At 46.0% G+C, this 22,345-nt stretch overlaps 1 protein-coding gene across 1 annotated transcript in view; it reads right to left on the bottom strand.

Annotated features, from left to right (window-relative positions):
• Dnah9 (dynein axonemal heavy chain 9) overlaps positions 1 to 22,345 on the bottom strand; it is a 328,862-nt gene that overhangs the window by 68,358 nt on the left and 238,159 nt on the right. Inside the window, 6 exon segments of the mRNA XM_050162584.1 lie at positions 280 to 444; positions 2,909 to 3,113; positions 4,954 to 5,076; positions 11,756 to 11,991; positions 15,529 to 15,717; positions 19,039 to 19,158. Coding sequence (XP_050018541.1) covers positions 280 to 444; positions 2,909 to 3,113; positions 4,954 to 5,076; positions 11,756 to 11,991; positions 15,529 to 15,717; positions 19,039 to 19,158 — 1,038 coding nt within the window.

The raw sequence follows: 22,345 nt of genomic DNA, 5'->3' as shown, positions 1-22,345 counted from the left end.
TTCCTTTATTCTCAAGAATTTCATACATGCATATAATGAACTTGATCATAACTACTCCTCCATTTTCTTCCTCCAATCCCCCCATATCAGTCTCAACATGTCTACCTCCCAATTTTACGTCTTTCTTGACAACACACTACATCCAAGTAGTCTACCCACACATGTGTGGACTTTTTAAAGGAACTTGGGAAGCCGGAGACAGAAGCCAGATTTAGGTAATGAAACAGAGGAAGTGGAAACCAAGGGAACTCCTGGCCCGGGCACTTCAGAGTGCTGTACCTTATCCTCCACCTCCGCAGCGGTCTGCTTGGTGACCTCCAGGTTCTCCACCAAGGCTGTTTCTCCCAGGAAGTTCCCCGAGGCTGAAGAGAGGCGAGACAGCAGGTTGTCCTCTAAGGTTTTGAGGGTGATTTTGAATCCGTTCTGCTGCTTCGTGAGATCCGACTGTAAACAGTAAGTAAGGAGTCAGGTAGAGATGCCAAGGCAGTCTACTCTACGAGAGGGCTGAATAAGTAATTGTTGAAGGGCCGGAGCCCCTCCCTGCAGAGACAGTGAAGCAATGCTTAAATCAGCAGTGTGCTTCTGAGCATGAGCAGAAGTGAGCAGGTGAGTGGGGTCCCAGATGAGGCTGTGCAGCTGGCACAGGCTAGGGCCTGACGCTACAGTTAAAGAGGCAACCGAATTGAGCATGCCCAGACAGCAGTCTATGAGTGCTGGCTGTACCATTTACACTGCGGTAGATGTTAGAAGGAATCCACAGGCGATCTGAAGCATATGGGGGGATGTGGGCTTGTTCTACGCAAACACCACATCATTTACACAGGGACTAGAGCATCAGCTGGTCTGGTATCGGAGGGACTGGAGGATGTAATCCCTCACTGCTTTGGAATGGAGACCATGAGCTGGCTTATGCTCTTTCTATGTTGGTAGCCTGTGACTCCCAGTCCTTATGTCTAAGAGTTCTACGCTACACTTAGAACACAGCTAATATCACTTAAATGGAACTTGTGCACAGAGAGTCATGTCTCAGTTCTCACTTCACCAGCACTGGATGAGCAATAAAGAAGTACTTGAAAGAAATCCACCCGCCTCACACAGTTCCAGCCAGATCCTTCCTTGAGGCTGGAGTGGGACTGGAATCTGAGGAGCTCTCAGGTCCTCTTTGCTTTGTGATCATTAGGTGTGGTATCCTAAAGCCCTGGGCACTTTTTATTTGTATCCTGGCAGTTGGGAGCTAACTTCAGATGACTCTAGCATCTTTGACCTGTGAAACCTCTCTATCTCCGTCAGGAACAACTTACATTTTAGGGCTTTTAGCCATGCCAATCCTTACTCACCCTGTTTCTTTTTTTATTTTTAAAAATTTTTAATCATGTCTATGTGTGTCTGTATGTACACATTTGTACAGGTGCCCCAAGAGGCCAGAAAGGGTCAGATCTCCTGGGGCTGGAGTTATAGATGGTTGTGAGCTATCTCACATGGGTGCTGGGGATTGAACTTGGATCCTCTACAATAGTGCTAAGCATTCCTAACTGCTGAGCCATTGCTCCAACTTCTGTTCTGTCTTTTACAAACTCAGATCTCAGTCCAGCCTGAGGCTAGGACTTTCTGTTCTCTTCTGGAAACACTTTGTACCTGGAGGCTTTCAAATCACTTAGAAATTAGCTCAGATGCTAGCACCTCATAGAAACTTTCTTAACTACTGTTTAAATTAGTCCCCTTAAGCTGTGCTTGCTGGTGTATGTGTGCACGTGCGTTCTCTCTCTCTCTCTCTCTCTCTCTCTCTCTCTCTCTCTCTCTCTCTCACACACACACACNCACACACACACACACACACACACACACACACACACACACACACGATTCTGGTAAATGGGAGGCAGAGGCATGAGAATGGTGAGTTTCAGGTCAGTATGGCCCTCATGTCCTTGTTTTAATTTCCATATTACTTGGTTTCATTTCCAGAAAAATTCTCATTAGTAGCTACAAAGACATTATTTCTCAGTTTGCATTTCTACTTCCCACGTTTCTCTGGTTTGCACTAAGCTCTACAGACTGCTACATGGTCTCCGCTGGGTCTTCCACGTTATAATCTTGTTTGTTGTGGACTCAGACTCCGGGCCTCTCTTGACTAGTGCATGATGGGGAGAGTTGCGGGGAGCTTTGAGTTTCATCTCACATATGCTGCGGAAGGCTGCTTTCCCTTTTGGACCTGTATTATCTAAGCTAATCACATTTAAAGAGAGGAAGGAAGGCATGCTCATGCTATGGACTGAACTATGCCCCCCCCCAAATTTGTATGCTAAGACTCTAATCCCCCAATTGACGATATAGCAAAGTTCTTAGGTGTCAGAGGGGAGCCCTTACTAGATGAGATTAATGTTCCTAGGAGAAACACAAGAGAGGGGCTCCTTGCTCCATACACGTACAACGGTTCATGCAAGCAGGCAGCTGTCATCAAGCCAAGAAGAAAAGCCTCATAAGGAACAGCTATGCCAGCGCCATGGTCTTTGACTCCCAGACTTCAGAACTGAAAGGGCCTAGGTTTCTGCTGTTTAAGATGCCCTACCTGTGCCTTGACCTAACACAGCCCCAGCAAGGATGGCCCTGCTTCTGTTGCCCATGCTTACCTCCTTAGTTCTAATTGTCTCCTGGGAGTATGTGAGATCAGATGGCCACGTATCTGAGCTAGGCCCTGCTCTTGGGGACTGGAATGCCCAATCCCCCAGCTATCCTGATGCAGTTCCTCAGCTCACCACATTCTCCCTTTCCCAACTGGGTGTTCACAGGTGACTAGGTAGGGTCCAGACTCATCCAATGTCTTGAAGAACCCTTTCTCTAAAATTCCAGGAAAACTGCCCCCTGGCGGCAGAGCATTGCTCCCTTCCTCAGGAAATCTCGGACACACCTTCAGCTGCTCCAGGTCTGGTCGCTCCATGCTGACCACAGCGGCCAGCAGTTGGTCCTCCAGGCCATCCCTGGTCACCGTGAAGTTGATGAGGGTGGCTTGAGCCTGCAGCTCAGGCTGGTAGTGAGGGTTGGCCAGCTTGGTGTGAAGGATGAGCCGGAACCTGGGATTGAATTCACACTCCTTGTCTCCGATCTTAATGAAGCTGAAACACAAAGGCTCAAGTGTAGGTGGGGTGCCTTCAGGTAGAATTATAGATTGTTTTAAAACAAAAACATACTCAAACAGTATCATATTATAATCACTCCTAATTATGTCTAACAACTACCTAGGACCTTCCTTTGTCTTAATGTTGGGAGTGTGTTGGAAGGACTAAGTTTTGTCTCGGAGTCATCATGTTTCATTTTACACTGTGAAACTCGGGCACAGCTGTTCCCACTGTGTTAGTATAGATTCAGATGCTATGGAAATGTCCCAGCAGATGGCAGCACAGAGTGTGGCAGAAGGGGTAGCTGCTTGCCTTTGGCAGGGAGATCTTCTTAGGCATGCCAGTGGGCTTCCTTTATCTCAGCTAGAAAGAGAAGGGTTTTGATGGGCAAAAATAAACACAGAAGCAGGTACTGTCTAAAACACAGAAGGGTAAAACTTGGGGACTGAGCAGCTGGTAAGGTTCTTGCTAAGGCTTGGATGTGGTTTGTCCCCGGTTTGTCCCCAAAGATCCATGTACTGGAAGGTTGGCCTTCCACATGATAGAATGTGTGTATGTGTGTGTGTATGTGTGTGTGTGTGTGAACGTGCACGTGCCTGCAAGGGGTGGGGGGCGCTGGTGGAAGGTAATTGGAAGGGGCTAATGCTATCTTGGGGGCTGGGTCTAGCAGGAGGGAATTAATCTTAGAGACTAAATAAGCCTGGACCCTCCACAATCTCTTGCTCCCAGTCTCCCATGTGGACCCCCACCTCATGTACTCCCACCGCGATGCCATCTGCCGTGTTTGTATGTTGTAAAAACACTCTTGTTGGATGTAGCTGGCCAACTTTGGACTTTCTCTTTCCAAAACTGTGAAGTACACACATGAATTTTCTTAATAAACTACCGAGTCTTGAATATTTCACTCTAGTAACAAAACAGGTAAGAATGACCCCAGAGTCAACCACAGCTTCGTGTCAATTAGCACTTCTACCATATGAAATGGAAACCCTTCTAATTCTCATTTTCTCATTCATATCAACCACCTCTTTGTGCTCTGTATCTGCTAAGCCTTCAAAGTCACAAAGGGTCATCACATTGGCAGGGAGCTGAGCACCAAGCCTCACAGATCTGGCTTGAATAAAATGTTTGTCTTAGAAGTCTTTCTGCTTTTAACCATTTCCCCATAGGGGTTCCTTTCAAATTGTGCACCATGGCCATTAGAAAAAGGGCAAGGAATTGCAGGCTTCTAGAAGCCTCTCCAGAATCCAAGGGCAATGATATGCCCCTACTGCTAGAAAAGAGGAAGGTCAGCCAGCTTCAGAATGCTCCCTTGATGTGGGAGTGTCATATATCAATCTGTTGATTTCATTGGTTAAGCAATAAAGGAACTCCTTGGCCCTGATAGGTTAAAAGATAAGATGGGAGGAGTAAACAGAATAGAATTCTGGGCGGAAGAGGAAGTGAGGTCAGACTCTGCTCTGCTCCCGGAGACTCGACAGCTCTGCTCTGGAGCAGAGACACCAGGATGGACATAGGCTAGAATCTTCCCGGTAAGCGCACCTTGGGGTGCTTACACACATCATTAGAAATGGGCTAGTCCAGGTGCGAGAATTGGCCTGTAAGGGCTAGAGTTCATGGGCCAAGCAGTTCTTTAAATGAATACAGTTTGTGTGTTGTTATTTCGGGCATAAGCTAGCCAAGCGGCCGGGGTGTTGGGGATGCAGCCCCGCCGCTCTTATTTCAACACTCCCTGACCTGAGCTGAGGGGAAGAGGTTGAGAGGGGACCTCTCCACAGCTCTACCCAGGGCAGTGGAGCACTGCTGTGCACAGGGCAGCCGTGCATTGGAGTCTCACCGTCCTTTCTTAATGACTTCTCTCCCAAGCAGTGGTCCCAGCACAGGATCAATGGACTCCTCAAGGTTCTCAATCAGCACCACATCTCCAGCTTCCAGGGCACGCTCTATGGTCTGGAGGCAACTGGGGAACAAGTTAGGCACTGTGAACTCATGAATGCATGGATCTGGGGCAATACAACAAGAACACTGTGCCTCGAAGGGAAGTGCAATGTAGGCAGGGAGGCACAGCTTCCAGATATGTCTTCAGCTATTGTACTTTACTTTAAAATGATGTTTCTGGTATAACACACACACACGGACACACACACACACTCACACATATACGCACACATGCTTTTTATATCTTTCAGAAATAGAAATGACAAAACAAAAAGGAATATAAAAATTAATCATGATCCCTCTGCCTGTTATGTACAATTCAGTGTTGACTGTGGACATGTGGCTATTTGAGTGGTCCTTTGGTACTGGGTGATTGATTTGGGGCCCCATGGAAAACAAAACCAACAAGCGCTCTATTACACTTTACATGAAACGATGTTTACACACAATCTGCAGCCAGCCTTCCATACACTTTTATTTATAATGCTTGATTCAGAGCAACATTGGGTAATAGTAGCTGTACAGGATTATTAATGGCCAGGGAAAAGTCTGTACATGTTCAGTACAGATGCAATTGGTACCAAGTGTATGGCTGGCTCTCCGTGCAACTTGTTGGTATGGAGAATTCACCACATTATATACCCAATTTTGGCTTTTATATCATTGAATTCATACGGCACTTTTGCTTTATAGTCTAATTTTTTATATAAAATATAAGCATTTCCTCAACAAACTGAATATTCTTCCAAAGTAATTTTTTAACACATGTAAAGTAAGATTCATTATACTTAAGAATAGATTTTATCCATTTTCTGAGAACACTAAAATGGCATGTGGTGTATCCCTTCAGCTCATCACAGTACAAGTTGGTACAGGACACCAGTTAACCTGTATCCCTTCAGCTCACAGTACAAGTTGGTACAGGCCACCAGTTAACCTGTATCCCTTCAGCTCACAGTACAAGTTGGTACAGGCCACCAGTTAACCTGTATCCCTTCAGCTCACAGTACAAGTTGGTACAGGCCACCAGTTAACCTGTATCCCTTCAGCTCACAGTACAAGTTGGTACAGGCCACCAGTTAACCTGTATCCCTTCAGCTCACAGTACAAGTTGGTACAGGCCACCAGTTAACCTGTATCCCTTCAGCTCACAGTACAAGTTGGTACAGGCCACCAGTTAACCTGTATCCCTTCAGCTCACAGTACAAGTTGGTACAGGCCACCAGTTAACCTGTATCCCTTCAGCTCACAGTACAAGTTGGTACAGGCCACCAGTTAACCTGTATCCCTTCAGCTCACAGTACAAGTTGGTACAGGCCACCAGTTAACCTGTATCCCTTCAGCTCACAGTACAAGTTGGTACAGGCCACCAGTTAACCTGTATCCCTTCAGCTCACAGTACAAGTTGGTACAGGCCACCAGTTAACCTGTATCCCTTCAGCTCACAGTACAAGTTGGTACAGGCCACCAGTTAACCTGTATCCCTTCAGCTCACAGTACAAGTTGGTACAGGCCACCAGTTAACCTGTATCCCTTCAGCTCACAGTACAAGTTGGTACAGGCCACCAGTTAACCTGTATCCCTTCAGCTCACAGTACAAGTTGGTACAGGCCACCAGTTAACCTGTATCCCTTCAGCTCACAGTACAAGTTGGTACAGGCCACCAGTTAACCTGTATCCCTTTAGCACATAGTACAAGTTCGTACAAGCCACAAGTTAATCTGTATCCCTTCAGCTCACAGTACAAGTTGGTACAAGCCACCAGTTAACCCACAAATAGCTGCCTTTAAGTTTCACCTTAGGAGTCCGTTAGTGTTGCAGTTCTGAAGGGAAAGGCTTCCCCAACAGAAAGTGTTACCTTCTCCAGCGTGGAAGGTTTCCCCAGTGCAAGTGTTACAGCTCTGAAAGGAAAGGCATCCTGGCAATCGGGAGCCAAGGAATACCACACAGTCACACTGCACAACAAATCTCTCATAAGAAATTTAGTAGAAGGAAAAACTCCAGAAGGGTGGCTGTCACTGCTCAGATGAGAAGCAGCCGAAAACTGAGCAGAAGGCAGAGTTTATGTAGTTTCTTGGGGGCTGGAGCTTTCCAGGGTGCCCTGAGATTGGAGGGATATTTTGTGGATGGACCTTTGGGCAGGCTGAGGGATTTGTGGAATTCTTTGGTCTGATCTTGAGGCAAGCTCAGGGATTGGTGGGATTCTGTCTCTTTGCCCTGGTCTTGGGTCAAGTCAGGGTCAAGGGGTTTCTCCTTCACCCTGGTCTTGGGTTAAGTCAGAGTCAGGGTGTTTTTCCTTGGCCCTTTTGTCCTACAAGTCTTATACAAATACAGGAAACATATACTTTTTTATCTGTCTATTTTTAAAGATTTATTTTTATGATCTGCATGTTGTGTATGCTTTTGTGTGAGTGAAGGCTGAAAGAGAAATCAGATCCCTTGGTACTGGAGTTACAGATGATAAGTAAGCTGTGGGTGCTGGGAATTGAACTTGGGTCCTCTGGAAGACCAGCAATGGCTCTCCAGTCTTCCTAAACACTCAAATGATTTTATTAAATTAACACACAATTAAGGGATTACTTCAGAAAAATTTTGTGAAAAAGAGACTTTGGGTCTGGTGAGATGGCTCAGTGGATGAAATCACCTTCCATCAATGATGACAGACTTAGTTTGATTCCTGTAAACTGTAAGACCCTCAAGGAGCATGAGTGGCCAGGCCCCTCCCCTGAGGCCCTCCAACTGTCAGGTTCTACCCACATAACACTCTATCTGCCCTAATGGCTGTGTAATCAATCCCTGCCCTACCTAGTAAAAAGCCCAACCTCAGGACTTGAAATCCCACCAATCCCTACCCTAGATAGCTCCATCCTGGAAAGCTCCACCCCTAAGAAACATTATATAAACCCTGTCTTCTGTTTATTTCTCTACTGCTTCTTGCCTGAGCAGAAGTAGCCACCCTCCTGGATTTTGATCTCCCTATAAATCTCTTGTGTGAGATTTGTTGTACAGTCACACTGTTTGTGTGACTTTGTTTGTGTGACTTTGTATTATTCCTTGACTCCCAGTTGCCAGGAGACCTTTCCCTTCCTAGCAGTAACAATTTGGGGAAACCTTCCTCCACCAGAGCAGAGCTGTAACACCTCCAATGGGGATGTCCTTCCCCGAGAGCTGTACCGCTTTCGAGAAGTGTTTCCCCTCAGAGCTGTAACGCTTACTGAACCCACAAAGAAAAAGGAGAGAACCGGCTCCTGCAAGTTGTCCTCTGACCTCCACAGGCATGCAGGGGCACATTCACCCCCAGCCCCAAGTAACTAAATATCAAAAACAAAAACTCCAAAAGGGATGTCAACTCTTAGGACTGGGAGGTTTTAAAGGGAGGCATGTGACTTACTTTCTGTATCTGAGCCATAGAGACAGGCTGGGTCTCTTTTGTGCTAACGGTTGCTGGAGTTCCTAGTTTGAGAAAATTATTCTAAATTTAATGTTGCAACTCTACCATGGGGCCTCCATTTAGATGATATTTTAAGCACGCAGATCAAAATGATTGTATAAAATGCAGAAATGGTAACAGGTCACTCCAAACTGAGTAAGGGAATCATTACAAATATCCACTTCTGTTGGGTGACCAGAGCCAAGCTAAGACAAGTATTATCTCAGACAGGATTCCTTCAGAGTATGTATTCAAGGTACATTAAGAACTTTTTGAAAAGCTGGGCTGTTGCTCAGCCGACAGTGTTTGCTTAGCATGCATGAAGCGGTGGGTTTCATCTCCACTACCACATAAACTTGGCTTTGGGGTTTACTCCTGTAGTCCTAGCGTTGGAGCAGTGGAGCGAGGAGAATCAGAAGTTCAAGGTCAGCCTGGGCTATCTAAGACCCTCTCTCAAGAAGAGGAAATAACCCCATTCATAATGATCATCCCTTTCTCATCTGACATGACACCAGACAAAGCAATAATCTCTTGAACGGTTCCCAATTGCCAGCATCTTTCCAGAAGAGTTAAAAGCATGTTCAAGAGTGTCTTTCCACACCCACCAGTTTTGAGGGGACTGGAGTATGGTTTGTGTGACTGTGCAGATCAAAGCAGGGCTGCATTGCTGCACTGTGTGCATGTAGACTGAAGACAACAGGAGATGACTGTGAGGCAGTGCTGAAGGTCCACCTACTGCTTTGACCACACCTTAGCTCTGACATTGAGTCTTTGCTAGTTTCAAAGGCGACAGAGCCAATTATGCCAGTATTATCTGCAGACCATCTGGGGTAATTTTTATACACTGACGGGATCTGTTTGCTTTCTGTTGCTTGGATTGAAGACAGGGGGTTCAGACAGTCTAGAAAACTCATCCTGTCTCATCTTTCCAGAGAATTTTAGAACTAGCACATTGACCTGGAAACCACTCAAAACACAGGCAAGACAGGGCCTTTCACACCTGGTCCCTCAGAAGAAACCCCTGGTAACTCACTGTAAAGACCACATGGATCACAGTTTAGGATGGTCTGGCTATTAGACTCCCATGGCTCTCCTTTTGGGGCACTGTCTTCTGTGACTGTCAGTGGCTCCGGGCATTCTTCTCCAATAGGCACTTTTCCAGGTGAATACCTTCCCATAGCTGTGAGACAACCCAGCAAGTCGTTTTTTTTTTCTTCCAAAGGAAAAGGGAACAGATCCATGGTAGTGCTTGGAACTGCTGCCAGGACTCAGTTTCTTCCCATCCGTTCCTACAGGTATAGAAGCACTTTGCAGCCACTCCGGGGCTAGAGGCCAGCCTTGCATTAGGCCATTTTTCATTTCTCGTGATACGACCTCAGCCTGTGACTTCCCATTTATCACTGCCAGTCCCATCTGCGGGCAAAGGCTCCCCGTCTGTGATCTTTTCTTAAGGCCACATAATAGTCTGTTCTGGTCACTTCCCTCTGACATTTGTTTCTGCCAGGCAGATCCAAGGGGAGGCTCTTCTGTCAATCCATGCCTCCCTCATGCCTTGTGTTCTCTGATGCAGTGAGGATGGAGTGATAGGTGCCAGTCAAGGTGGTCTCCATGGGACTCAGCATGAGCCTGCTGGCGCATGTTAAACATCATCAAAGTCATGATGTAGCGGGAGGAGAAGCTGATGCTTACTTAGCTGTCAAGCCAGGTCATAGATTAGTGCTGTGCCTGTCAGTCTCCAGAAGAGTCCCATGGGAACTGGAAGCAAAGTCCAGGAGCCCAAGAGCCAGGCTGACCAGAGCAAACCTATTACAATGACCAGGTTGCCCTTCTCCATCAAGTCCTGGTTGCTGCTGGCCTGCACTTAGTGTGCACTTAGATCCAGGCTTGATCTAGATCAAGGGAAAGATGGTCCTTTTTAGTTCATGGGTATAGTCCACCAGGAGATGTCTGTGGGGAGGAGCTTAAGGCAGCTGGTTAAGTTGCATTCATAGTCCCCAACCAGAGGGAGCTGAAGGCCTATGCTCAGTTTGTGTCTTAGTCAATGTTCTATTGCTGTGAAGAGACACCATGATCGCAGCAACTTTTACAGAGGAAAGCATTTAATTGGAACTGCCTTACAGTTCAGAGGTTTAATCCGTTATCATCATGATGGGAAGCATGGTGACATGCAGACTAACATGGTGCTGGAGAGGTAGCTGAGAGTCCTCCATCCATATCATTAGAGAACAGAAAGAGTGAGCCACTGGGTCTGGCTTGAACTTCTGAAACCTCAAAGCCCACCCTCAGTGGCACACTTCCTCCAATAAGACCACACCTACTCCAGCAAGGTCATATGTCCTAATCCTTCAAGTAATGTCCCTTCCCTATGAGTCTATGGGGGCCATCCTCACTCAAACTTCCATATTCCACCCCCTGATCTCCATAGGCTTGCAGCCATATTATAATGCATTTAGTCCAATTTCAAAAGTTCCTACAGTCTCAAAACGGCTTAAAAGCACACAGTTCAAAGTCTCTGCTACTCAGGGCAGTCTCTTAACTATAACCTCCTGTAAAATCAAAATGAAAAAGGAGATCACATACTTTCATAATACAATGGCACAGGATAAACATTACCACTCCAAAAGGGAGGAAAGGGAGCGAGGAAATACTGAACCAAAGCAAGACCAAAAACCACTGGCGGAAACTCCAAACTCTGTGTCTCCATGTCCGATGTCAAAGCTTAGGATATGTGCCTTGTTGGAGTGGGTGTGGCTTATTGGAGGATGTGCATCACTGGGGGTGGGCTTTGAGATTTCAGATGCTCAAGCCAGGCCCAGCGGCTCACACTCTCTTCCTGTTGCCTGCTGATCCAGATGTAGGTATATAATAGTTGTATGTCCTTGTGGGGTATAGGGTGATGATTTGATTCATGTATATCTTATGCAATGGTCAAGGTAAACAGGGTTTCTGGCTTCCTTAAACACTCACCATTTCTTTGTATTGGAGAACAATTGAATTCTTCTCTTCCTATGAAATGTATACTAAGTTATAACTACAATCATTCTATTGACCACACGATTCCTAAAGAGAAAGAGTACAGAGCTGGTACCCAAGTTATCTTGCTGAAATACTTCCTAAACTGAGAGGGAAATGTGCAAGAAATAAGGAGGGTTACCTGATGGAGAGATCAGAAGAGAAAAAGAAAATCCCACTAGGGCTTAAGTCTGCTCCATGCAGTGTTTCCTTCTTAGACAAATGGCAACAGTGTCACCTTGTATGCCCATTCACCTACCCCTTCTGGCCAATCTGGGTGACTCGGAGCTCTTCGCCATACTTGTTCTTGATCCATTTGATGCCCTGCAGTTGAGGGTCGACCATGAGCGGCCAGCGCTCTCAGTTGATGAGGATGGTGGCATTTTCCATGGACATGCGGTCTGCAGGGAGGCCCTCATTCTGCCAGGCAGCCACAGCAGCATCATCGGTCAGCATCCTCAGGGGGTCCAAGGTTGAGGTGGTTGGGATGGGGACCTGATGAAGAGGTGACAGGCACACTCTGAGTAGAAAACCCCACCTCTGTTGGGGAGAATCCATAGTATCTTACTACATAACATAACCCCTTTGAAAGCAAGATCAACATGCCCCTGAAGAGTGCTGTCCTGGCTGTGTAATTGCTACTGAAAGCATCTTGATAGATGATCTATCCTGCAACCAACTCTTCGCTTCTCAGTGTCTTCATCTTAAACCCCTTCTACGGCTCATTTATGTCTTTTAAAAAAAAAAGACTCATTGCATGTGAATGCATGTGCATGTACGTGTGCGAGTGTGCATGTACCATGACATGCGTGTGGAAGTCAGAGTATAATTTGGGAGAACTGGTTCTCTCCCTCTACTATGTGGGTCTCCATGGTCTAACTCAAGTAGTTCATCCTGAAGAGCGAGCTGTCTTGCCAGTCTGATTATTTATATCTTAATTTATATAATCCATAATCTTGTGGACATTTACTTCTCTGCTGTTTTTCTGTTCCTCAGGTCAGTTTCCCCGTGGCAGAATTGGCACACACAGACCGCTTTTTCCTCTCACCTATTTTACCAGCTCGCAAAGGGCCGAGGAAGCTTCCTTACCTCTACATCAATCTTCCTTCCTCAAGACTGTTCACAAGACCCTCCTAGCAAGCACACCTGCTGGGGCTTGCTGGGGAGCACACCCAAGCCCTGAGAACTCCACCCACGTCCCTCTGTGTACCCTCAGAGCTGGAAAATTCTGTTTTTCTATTTTGGTCTTTTCCAGTTCATCCAATTCTTCTGTAAACAATATTTTCCACTGACTTACATGTCTTTTAAAAGTGGTAAACTCTATATAGTGTAAAATAAACCATCATAAGGCCTATAGTTTGGTGGAGGATAGCACATTCTCAGTGTTATACAGTGTTCAACCCGACCAGTCTACTCCCAGGTATTTTCATGACCTCTCATGCTCATTAAACAATCCCTCCCTGTGTGTCTCCACCCCAAGCTCCTGGCAATTCCTAATACGCTTTCTGTCTCTATAGATTTTCTTATTTTGGATATTTAATAAAAATGGAATCATACAAGATGTGACCTTTTGTGTCTGGCCATTTCCATTTAGTATAATGGTTTTGAGGTTTGGACTTTATACCCTTTAATCTTTTTGATTCAACTGTCTTTGCAATTTGCTTTGTGTAGCTACCTCTGGAAAGCTGTGTAATCTTTTTTAAACTCCTCTTCCTTTAGGTGTGTTCAATTGGCAGCCCTTTGGCCACGTGATCCCCAGGACAGAAGTGAATATTGTCTCACAAAAATCATTGATTTACTTAAAACACTATGATATTTTTGTGAGTCTTTGGCAACTTAATCACATGGTTCTAAAGTATGAAATTTACAGGTGAGAATATCATGCCACAATTAAAACAAGTTTAAATTAAGGAAAGAAGGCATATGCTATAGCATCATGTAATCTCTCTCTCTCTCTCTCTCTCTCTCTCTCTCTCTCTCTCTCTCTCTCTCTCTAGGTTACAGGCCTGGATGTCTGGACATACGGGCTCTGAAACCACTCTGTCTCCACCAACATTCTGTAGAGAAACTTGGACTCCACTGTTCTAGTCTAAGAATGGGACAGGGACATGCTGGGCTGGCCAATCACTTCTTGCTCTGCCAGCTCTCACAATGTATGATAGTCTCCTCCCAAGAAGAGAGGTGTCTTCCAGAAATGGGCCAGGTTAGTTGAGGTCTCTCTCTCTCCAACATCTTAACTACATAGCTTAGGCTGACCTTGAACTCATAATCCTATCATTTCAGCATCCTGACTGCTGTAATTACATATACATTACATATATATGACATTTGAAATACATTTCTGATCTCAGGATAAAAATTACAGGGGACTGAATTCCCATGATGTAGCCAGACATGGTAGTGGAAGCTGAGGCAGGAGGATTGTGAGTTTAAGGTAGGACTGAAAAGTATAGTGAAAATAAAACAAAGCAAAACCAGAAATTGTTTTGCCATGTTTTCTTTGTAATCTTATGAATAAAACATTATTCTGGGGTTCATAAGACTTTACCAGACTGTTTGCTGTAGTTCAAATGTGTTCCCCAAAATTCAGGTGTTGACAACTTAACTCCCAGGGAGCAGGTCATTGTGGCTCTGCTCTGTAAATGGCTCCCATTGATATCCTGGGAGGGAATTAGTTCCCATTAAGTGGGTCACAGACCTGAGTTTGGTCCCACCTTTCTCTCTGGCTCTTACTTTTTCTTCCTCTTCTGTCTTCTGGCATGGTATGTCAAAGTACTAAGGTCCAAAGCAGACTGCAGCATCATGAACCAAATAAATAGCAGTCCTTTATTGATAGCTGCTCTCCAGCACTGTTTCAGCACCAGACAATAGACTAAGACCCTGCCAAAGGCATCTATGGCACAGGAATGCTTATGCATCTCAAACAAGCCCAACTCCCCATGCCATTAAGAGCCACACATCTTCTCTCAGTCCTTGGTTCTTCCACAGATTTTCTCCTATCACAAGTGTTCAAGATGAATGAGATTACTGCTCTGTTAGCTCAACTAGTTAACACAACGAATGCCACTAGTTACTGTTGAACTTGTATCTGTGCTATTTCTAGTACTGTAACCATTTGAATCCAGTCCAGCAAATCATCACGTGGGTAGAATTTTATGAGTAGATCTGGGAAGCCTTACGCATCACTATACAAATGCATTTTGCATTGTAGGGCTGTAGTTATGGGGTGGAGTTTGGGATATGCCTCAGGGTTCGCTGTGAATTGTGCTCACTCTTTCTGTTGAAGTCTGTGGACCTGATCGGCTCTGTTGGACAATGAACATGCTGAAGCCATCCTGGCCTGGCATGTAGGACACTCTGAATTTTTGGCTAGTGTTTGGGACTGATGAGTCTGAGTGATAAGGATGTGCCAAAGGAATGCTAGGGTCTAGGTGAGGCTTGAAATCTCCTTTACTCAGCAGCCATCATTTCCCCACCCCCATTCCATCGCTTTGATATACAGAGGGAGGGGCTGGGAATAGTCACACAGAGGTGCCTGCCCTCTGCATGGCCCATCAAAGAGCACCTGAGCACTGACGACAACCTGGCTTTTATAGCTGTGTTTCTGAGCCATGAGTATAAACTGTATGGTTTTGGGACCCAACGACAATGGGCCAGGAAGAACAGAAAAGGGACTTCTCCCACTGCTTCTATAAAGCCCTCTGGAACAGAGACATCTTTTGGTGTCTTTCAGGTTTTGCCACTTGGAAGTCAGTCAGGATGTGGAGTTCATCAAAGAACCAGAGCATGGAGGACCAAGCATGGAGTTCCTATGAGAATCCCATCAAAACAAGGTTCTAGGTGGACCAGAGGATAGAGGATCATACTGCCTCGCAGTGGAGAGGATACGAGCATGTATGTCCCATGCCTGGTACTCAGTGGGCATGTTGGTGCGTATGCAAGGAGTACTGGAAGGTTTGGGTTATGATGGTCATGTGATCTCAGTGGTACACACAGGCTGACGCAGTCAGGACAGATTCAAGCCGCACATACCTTCAGCTGGTTCAGGTAGGGTTTCCAGGTCCCGTCCATGAGGCTCTTCCGGTATTTTTTGGTAAAGAAGCCCAAGTAGGAAACGAAAGCTGTAGTAAGAAGAATATCTCCACATAATGTCCTTTCCTGCTGTTTGAAGTTCTGCACAGCCTCTGCCCACCTGACGTTTTCAGAAGCGAGTCCTCCAACCTGCCATTCAAAGGGCAGAAAGGAGAGAGAAGCGTCAGATGGAGCCCACAGAGCTGTGTATTTAGTCAAGGAGCTCACATGCCATATGTCCACAGCAAGAAGTCCCAGAGAACCACTGCGAATCCTCTTCTGTCATGCCACCCTTTCCATCGGCCACGTCCTGGCTGCAGGTGACACTCCAGCACACAAGCCCCTGCCCTGTGCATTACATGGACCGTGGGATGGTAACAGGTTATGGATGCTGGTTGCTGGGCTCTGCCCTTTCCAAATGTGGAGACAGCTATACCAGTTCTGTGGGGGTGTTGTGAGGACCAAACATGTTCATGTGTGTTACCGCTCAGCATAGTGCCTGGTCTGTAAGCCATGCTAGGATTTTCTTCTTTCGCCTCCCTAAGTGGTGGAGATACAAAAATAAAGTCAAGTCCACGTGCCCTAATAATTTTCCAGTGGGTGGGAAGACAGAGGTGAATTCAGACAGAAGAAAGAGCATACACCCAAGTGTGTACAAAGTATCAGAGACTGCAGAACACACCTCAGCTAACCTGGCCCATTTCTGGAAGACACCTCTCTTCTTGGGAGGAGACTATCATACATTGTGAGAGCTGGCAGAGCAAGAAGTGATTGGCCAGCCCAGCATGTCCCTGTCCCATTCTTAGACTAGAACAGTGGAGTCCAAGTTTCTCTACAGAATGTTGGTGGAGACAGAGTGGTTTCAGAGCCCATATGTTCAGACATCCAGCCCTGTAACCTGGTATGGCAATGCATTTGGAGACGTCCCCATTTGATGGAGAAGGCTGTGCCGAGTTTTGGAAGTCAGGTAAGGAGCTCGATGGGAGGGCGGCTAGCCAGATCTGGCCAGTTTCTTACATGTCTGCAGGGGGTCATCTTCAAATTAAACTGTTTGGTGAAACCGACCATCTCAAAGTTGCACAGCAGCCGTAACTGTAACCACCCATAACTGTAGAGACACATTTTTCTACCCGATCTCCCACCCAAACTGATAACATGCGTTGAGATGGTTTTGCACTAAGAACTCAACCAGCTCTCCTACTAAGTGCTCAGCCCGTTTCACTCTGACCTGCTTTTATGAGAACAATGTAACCAACGTCACCATGTCTTGCCCTTCCCACATAATAATCAGCTTTTACAACCTAAGCTAGTGCATAGCTTTAATCCTAAATTATGTACTTCCATGCTCCTGACCCATAATAAAGTATGTGTATGTATACATGTGTATGTGTATATGTATGTAAGTATCACTGAAAGCAGCCAATGGGTTAAAACCAACTTAAAAACTATCCCATAAGCACTGAAAGCAGTGTGTTCTTGGTTGCTAAGATCTGTGTGGTTTTGAGTGCTATTCAAAGTCAGTCAAAAAACCTCTTCCCTATAGAATTCTGTTAGATTTCTGTTGAAAAATATTTCCCATTTCTTTCCCATATCATTGATTTATGTTCTGTTCAGTAAACACAGTACAAAGTCCTTTGTTAGGGACAGACAGACAACAGGTCCAGGTCAGATAACTACAACAGACAGGCCACAGACCACAAACTCGAGACAGAGGGGACATGGGTAGAAAAGTGGAGAATTCATACCTATGCTCATTCTTCGTCTACTTCTTCAAGAGGAAATCTATTACCTGTCTTTTTTACTTTTTTATTTATTGCTTTTAATTGAGCTATACATTTTCCCCACCTCCTTCCTTCCTCCCGTCTCTATTTTCTGTCTTAATGCAACATCGGAGTATATAGCAACTGACACACATGTGGATTAGTGCCTTCATTAAACCACAGCTCAGTCCAGTGGTGGCTACAACACGCGTCTCCTTAAAGAACTATGGCTGTAGCTGGAATGAGGGAGGAAAGGGATTTATTATAATTCTCTTCTGTGGGGAGGGTGGTGCTGGGAGTAAAGAGAAATCACTCAGTAGAAGTCTCTGCTGCTGGATGTGAGAGAAACACAAGCCATAAAGGACTTTAAAAGACTACAAATGCTTTGACCTCTCATCAAAAGTGGGATGTCAAAGCCAGGCATGGCGGCTGACTTCCGTAATCTCAAGACTCTAGGAGTTGAGGCATGAAAGACTGTGAGTTTACAACCAGCCTTGACTGCTGAGTGGGAGCCCATCTCAACAGCAGCAACAACACAGAGCCAGACACAGAGCAAACATTAGAGCTACCCATCTCCCTCCCTGAATTTGGAACTATTTTAAAGGACAAAGGCACAAGCAACTGACACTGAGCTAGACTTTGGTCCCAGGTTTTATGAGAGTCCCGGGGTAGGGATGGAACACATACTAGAGAGATTTCGCGGGGACAGAGAGTGGCCCTTTTGAGTCCACCCTCCCAGCCTTACCATGTCAAGGTACCTAGCAGGTAAAGAAAGTTATTCTGGACTCCCCAGCCCAGCTCAATCCCAGGACTAAATAACTCTAAATTCTTCAGACATGGAGATCACCTAGCAAGCTAAATTTTACCCAAAGCCCTGTCCGGACAAAACTGTGAAATATTGTAGAATGGTTACTGTAATTTTTTTTTCTTAAACTGTTTGGTTTAATGCATTCCTCTGAAACGAGAAGGGAAGTATCATTAGTGTGAATCTTATGAACACAGCCTGGACTGTGAAGCCCTCCAACACTGAGCCCTAGCCGACAAATTCAGGGGACACAAAGTGCTGCTTTAACCCCTTCCGTACTTTCCTCTGGTCCTATCCCCACCAACGTCTCTCCTACCCCAACGAAGGATGGAATATCTACACTTGCTCCTGAGTTAATTTTTGGGGGTGGGTGGTGGGTGATTCGTTATATTGTAATAGATACCCTAAAATCAGCACCTCTTTCCTGACATTTAGACTTGTTTTCTCAGGAAGGCCAGAGCCTGCCCATCTCTCCCATATATCCTTAGGTGTCCACGGATAAGGTCACATTGGGAAATGTTCAGAATCAGTCAGTTTCATTCCTTTCTGCTTTGCTGTCCCCAATCTTACAGCTTATGATCAAATATTACAATGACAGGAGCCCTGGAATTGACCCACAAAAGGCTAACTTCTCTTGCCCACGCATATCCACGGAGTACAGCCACACCCGCAGCAGCCGTCTAGGGGTCCAGCGTACCTTTCTGTCTAACTACCTCCTTACAGAATCAGAACAGAGAAGGCTGAGTACCCTTACTTGTCAGGTTTCAGGTCCCTGTAGCTCTGTACATTTCGATGCCACCCCACCCGCCTCCCCAAGGCCAGTCAAAGTCGCCCTGAGGGGAGCTCTTCTAGTCACATTCCTGGGGCACTTGACAAACTGCTAATGTAGTCAGAGCTCAGACTCACCAGGCGGTTCGCAAGGGAGATGGTGCCTGCGGTCACTTCAGCTTCTTGCTGACAGCGGAGTTTCTCTGCTGTTGCCTTCTCAAACTTGGCTGTGAGCTTCGCCAGGTTTTCGTTAAGGTGCTGTTGAGGAAGGGACGCAAAGTTGGTCGGCAATTCCAGGCCATCGCTAGTGGTTCTGAGATAAGACTTTATAGGACTCTGAAGGGCATGCTGGATAGGGGAAGGCCCAGAGACCAAGGGAATGCTGGGTAGAGGAAGGTCCAGAGACTAAGGCCAGTAAGAAAGCAGGTGGAAAGGAATCCACATGAAGGGTGACCCCAGAGACAACCTCAGCCTCTTCCTGCAGGCAGAGCCTGGGATGAAAGCCCAGAGATGTCTGATCAAAGCGATGAGGTGAGACAGGCATGGAGCAGAAAAGGGACAGAAAACGTCCTACCTCTCCTCGGGGCAAGGGCTTCCAGTAAGTTCACAAGCACAGGTGTTGATGTTGGAGGCAAAAGCAGACCACAACTGGAGAAGCAAGAATATAACTGGGGACCTGGGTTGGGGTGGGGTGGAGGTGGGACATGGGAGTGCCACCTACAAGATGGGCCACACTGCACTGAGGCTGGGCTGGCCTTCTTTGGCTAGAGCTTACTTAGCCCTCATCTATTCTCCCCCATCATAAAGGGCAGGATGTTTGTTAAAAAAGACATAGCTTCAAATTTTCTCTGAATTTATCAAGAATTAAGAACAGACACATGACACTTGTCACCTTTAGAGTGTACATTCACATAGGTGAAGACACAGGGACACACAGCAGATACCTCTGCACACGTTCTGTATATATGTGGCAATGGAGTCTAGGCTGCTTTGTGGGCCCTTGCTAAGGTGTCTGAGCTCACACAACAAGCACTTTAAAAAGCTGCCGGCACTGGATTAATGATAGTGGACTGAACACACCCATCACCTCTTCTTCCCAGGCAATCACTAAAGTTAGTAGGAAGCAATTGCAACAGGCATAAGCTCTGCATACCATATGAGTCAACGTTAGGAGTGAGAGAGTCCAGCAGATGGTGGAAGACTATGCCAGTGGAGGCGTTGGGTGGCTGTAGATGGGCAGAGGAGCCTGTGGCTTCCTCAGGTCACCACGAGGGCTATTTACCTGCAGAGCCTCCACCCACTGGAGATTCTGGAAGTGTGACCGGGTGGGTGGTAAAAAGGAGGATGAACTGGAAGCCTATTGGTACCCCCAAAAAGTATCTCTATCCAAGTGCAGAAGGCAGCATTACCGTGAAGGAGAAGTTCTAGCACTTAGGATGCATCCAGCATAGCTCATCTGATCTTAGAAATAAATCTTATCAGTCAGCCCTGTCTTTATCTGCAGAGACAATACCAACTCTTTAAAAAGGTATCTTTAAATTTTTGATATTTTTGTACTTATATACAGTGCATGGTGACCATATTCATTCTACCCGACTATCTTCTCGTACCCCCATTCCTGCTGGCCCCCTTCTCCATGTTCTCCCCCTCCAGCTTCCATGTCTTTATAAGTTTTCTACAGCTGTTGTGTGTTCATTAATGCAGTGGCCCTGCCATCTTCTTAGCTTCCCCCGAGAAACAGCGGACAGAGGAAAGACAGGGCTCCCAATAGCAACAAGAACAGCACCAAAGGCGTCGGGACCAGTTCTCAGAGAGGTCCAAGATGGTTTAGCTATAACACGAGAACAGCATTTTGTTAAACGGAGGCGAGAACGAAACCAGTATTGGGAAACACCAGTTTATTGCTATTGTAAACTAACAAGAGTGATTGGAATGTGGGTGAGAAAGGTGAACTCAGAAACCGCGCAAGGCTTCAGAAATCTCCCAGCAAGCCTGAGAAAATGAACAGTGGCAGAAAGGTGAGGGAAAATAGAGGACAGAGTTAGGAGGTTCAATGTTCCATGTACTTGTAGTGCAGAAGATAAGATTACAAAGAAAATGGAAGGGGGAACGCCGGAGAAGAAAACAAAAATAGCATGTCAGGGCTGAAGACAGTAGGTCCCCCATGTCAGCATGAATAACATAAAAGAATGGGATATTAGAAACGTGTGATATGAGAAAGAGGGAGCCGTTGTGAGGTGGAAGGGTTTAAGTAAAGATCAAGGTTGGGAAGGGGATAGGGGAGGCAAGAGGGTAGGATTCGGGTTTATCTCAAACTGGGAAGGCATGAAAAAGCCATATGGAAACCTACTATTCTATAAGATTATTAAATATATAATTTATGTGTTTATAAATTTATATAGTTCTAATTATTAACATATAATTTAAGAATTTGAAAGGAGACACCTTGCATTGGGTGAATAATACTCTCAGAAACCATTGGTTATTAAGTGAAAATCGAAATGCCCTCCTAAGAGCCATTGATCAGGAAGGCCACAGGGACCATCCACAACAATGCAGGTTATTGCCGTTTCTCTTTATTGCACACTAGATCCAAATGGTGAGACCCTAGTGCTGAAGATACCTAAACTTTGTAGGCTGAAGAGCTGTACTGTCAAGCTGTAACTGACCTGGAAGCTTCCTCCCCGCTGGCCAGCTTTCATAGTCCTAGAAGGTGCCAAGCGGACTTCTGGGAGGGAAAAGTCATTAGTACCCTTACCCAGCTGTGAACCTTTCAAACTACAACTACCACCTGCGAAACAAGATGCACCCACTGGCGCAATAATGACATGGCTGCTATGGGGGTGGCCAGCTGCCTTCTGATTGGATCTGAGGCCCCCTCCACAGGAGGGAACTCATACTTTGGACTGTAAGCCTGTCAAAACTCCAGGACTGAGGAGGTCATAGGTTCTGAGTGGGGGGGACCTACTACTGTTGTTTTGCTGAATAGACTTGTTGAATTATCTTCTAAATATTTATGTTTGTGCTCATGGATTATGCTGTGGTTAAGCTTGGTCAGAGAAGCTTCTATTTGCAGTGGGTGGTGGTCAACACAAAGACTCTTAACCGAGTGACTGATGAGTAATGAGCCCTAAAAGGGGTATTGACAGTACCTCCTCTGGGACTCAGGGAACACAGCAGAAGTGGTGTGTGTGTGTGTGTGTGTGTGTGTGTGTGTGTGTGCGCGCGCGCACGTGCTGACGCAGGGAGGCAGAAGAATGTAAAAACCAGAAGATGGGCAATTGTGCTGAGAAATGTCTTCTGGACATGACACGGTTTGTTCTACTTGAACTCAGAGCAGTTGTGGTTACCTGCACAGGGTCTGTCTGAGACTGTCATCATCTTACCATGAATGAGAGAGGGGCTGGTGAGGCTCCACCCTTCTCCGGTGGTCTATTATCAGTTA

Source organism: Alexandromys fortis, unplaced genomic scaffold (assembly GCF_014885135.2).
Source record: "Alexandromys fortis isolate MF-2015 unplaced genomic scaffold, M_Fortis_MF-2015_v1.1 scaffold_84, whole genome shotgun sequence".
NCBI classification, from domain to species: domain Eukaryota; kingdom Metazoa; phylum Chordata; class Mammalia; order Rodentia; family Cricetidae; genus Alexandromys; species Alexandromys fortis.
The sequence above is the reverse complement of the archived record's forward strand: the minus strand, read 5'-3'. Positions and strand labels throughout refer to the sequence as shown.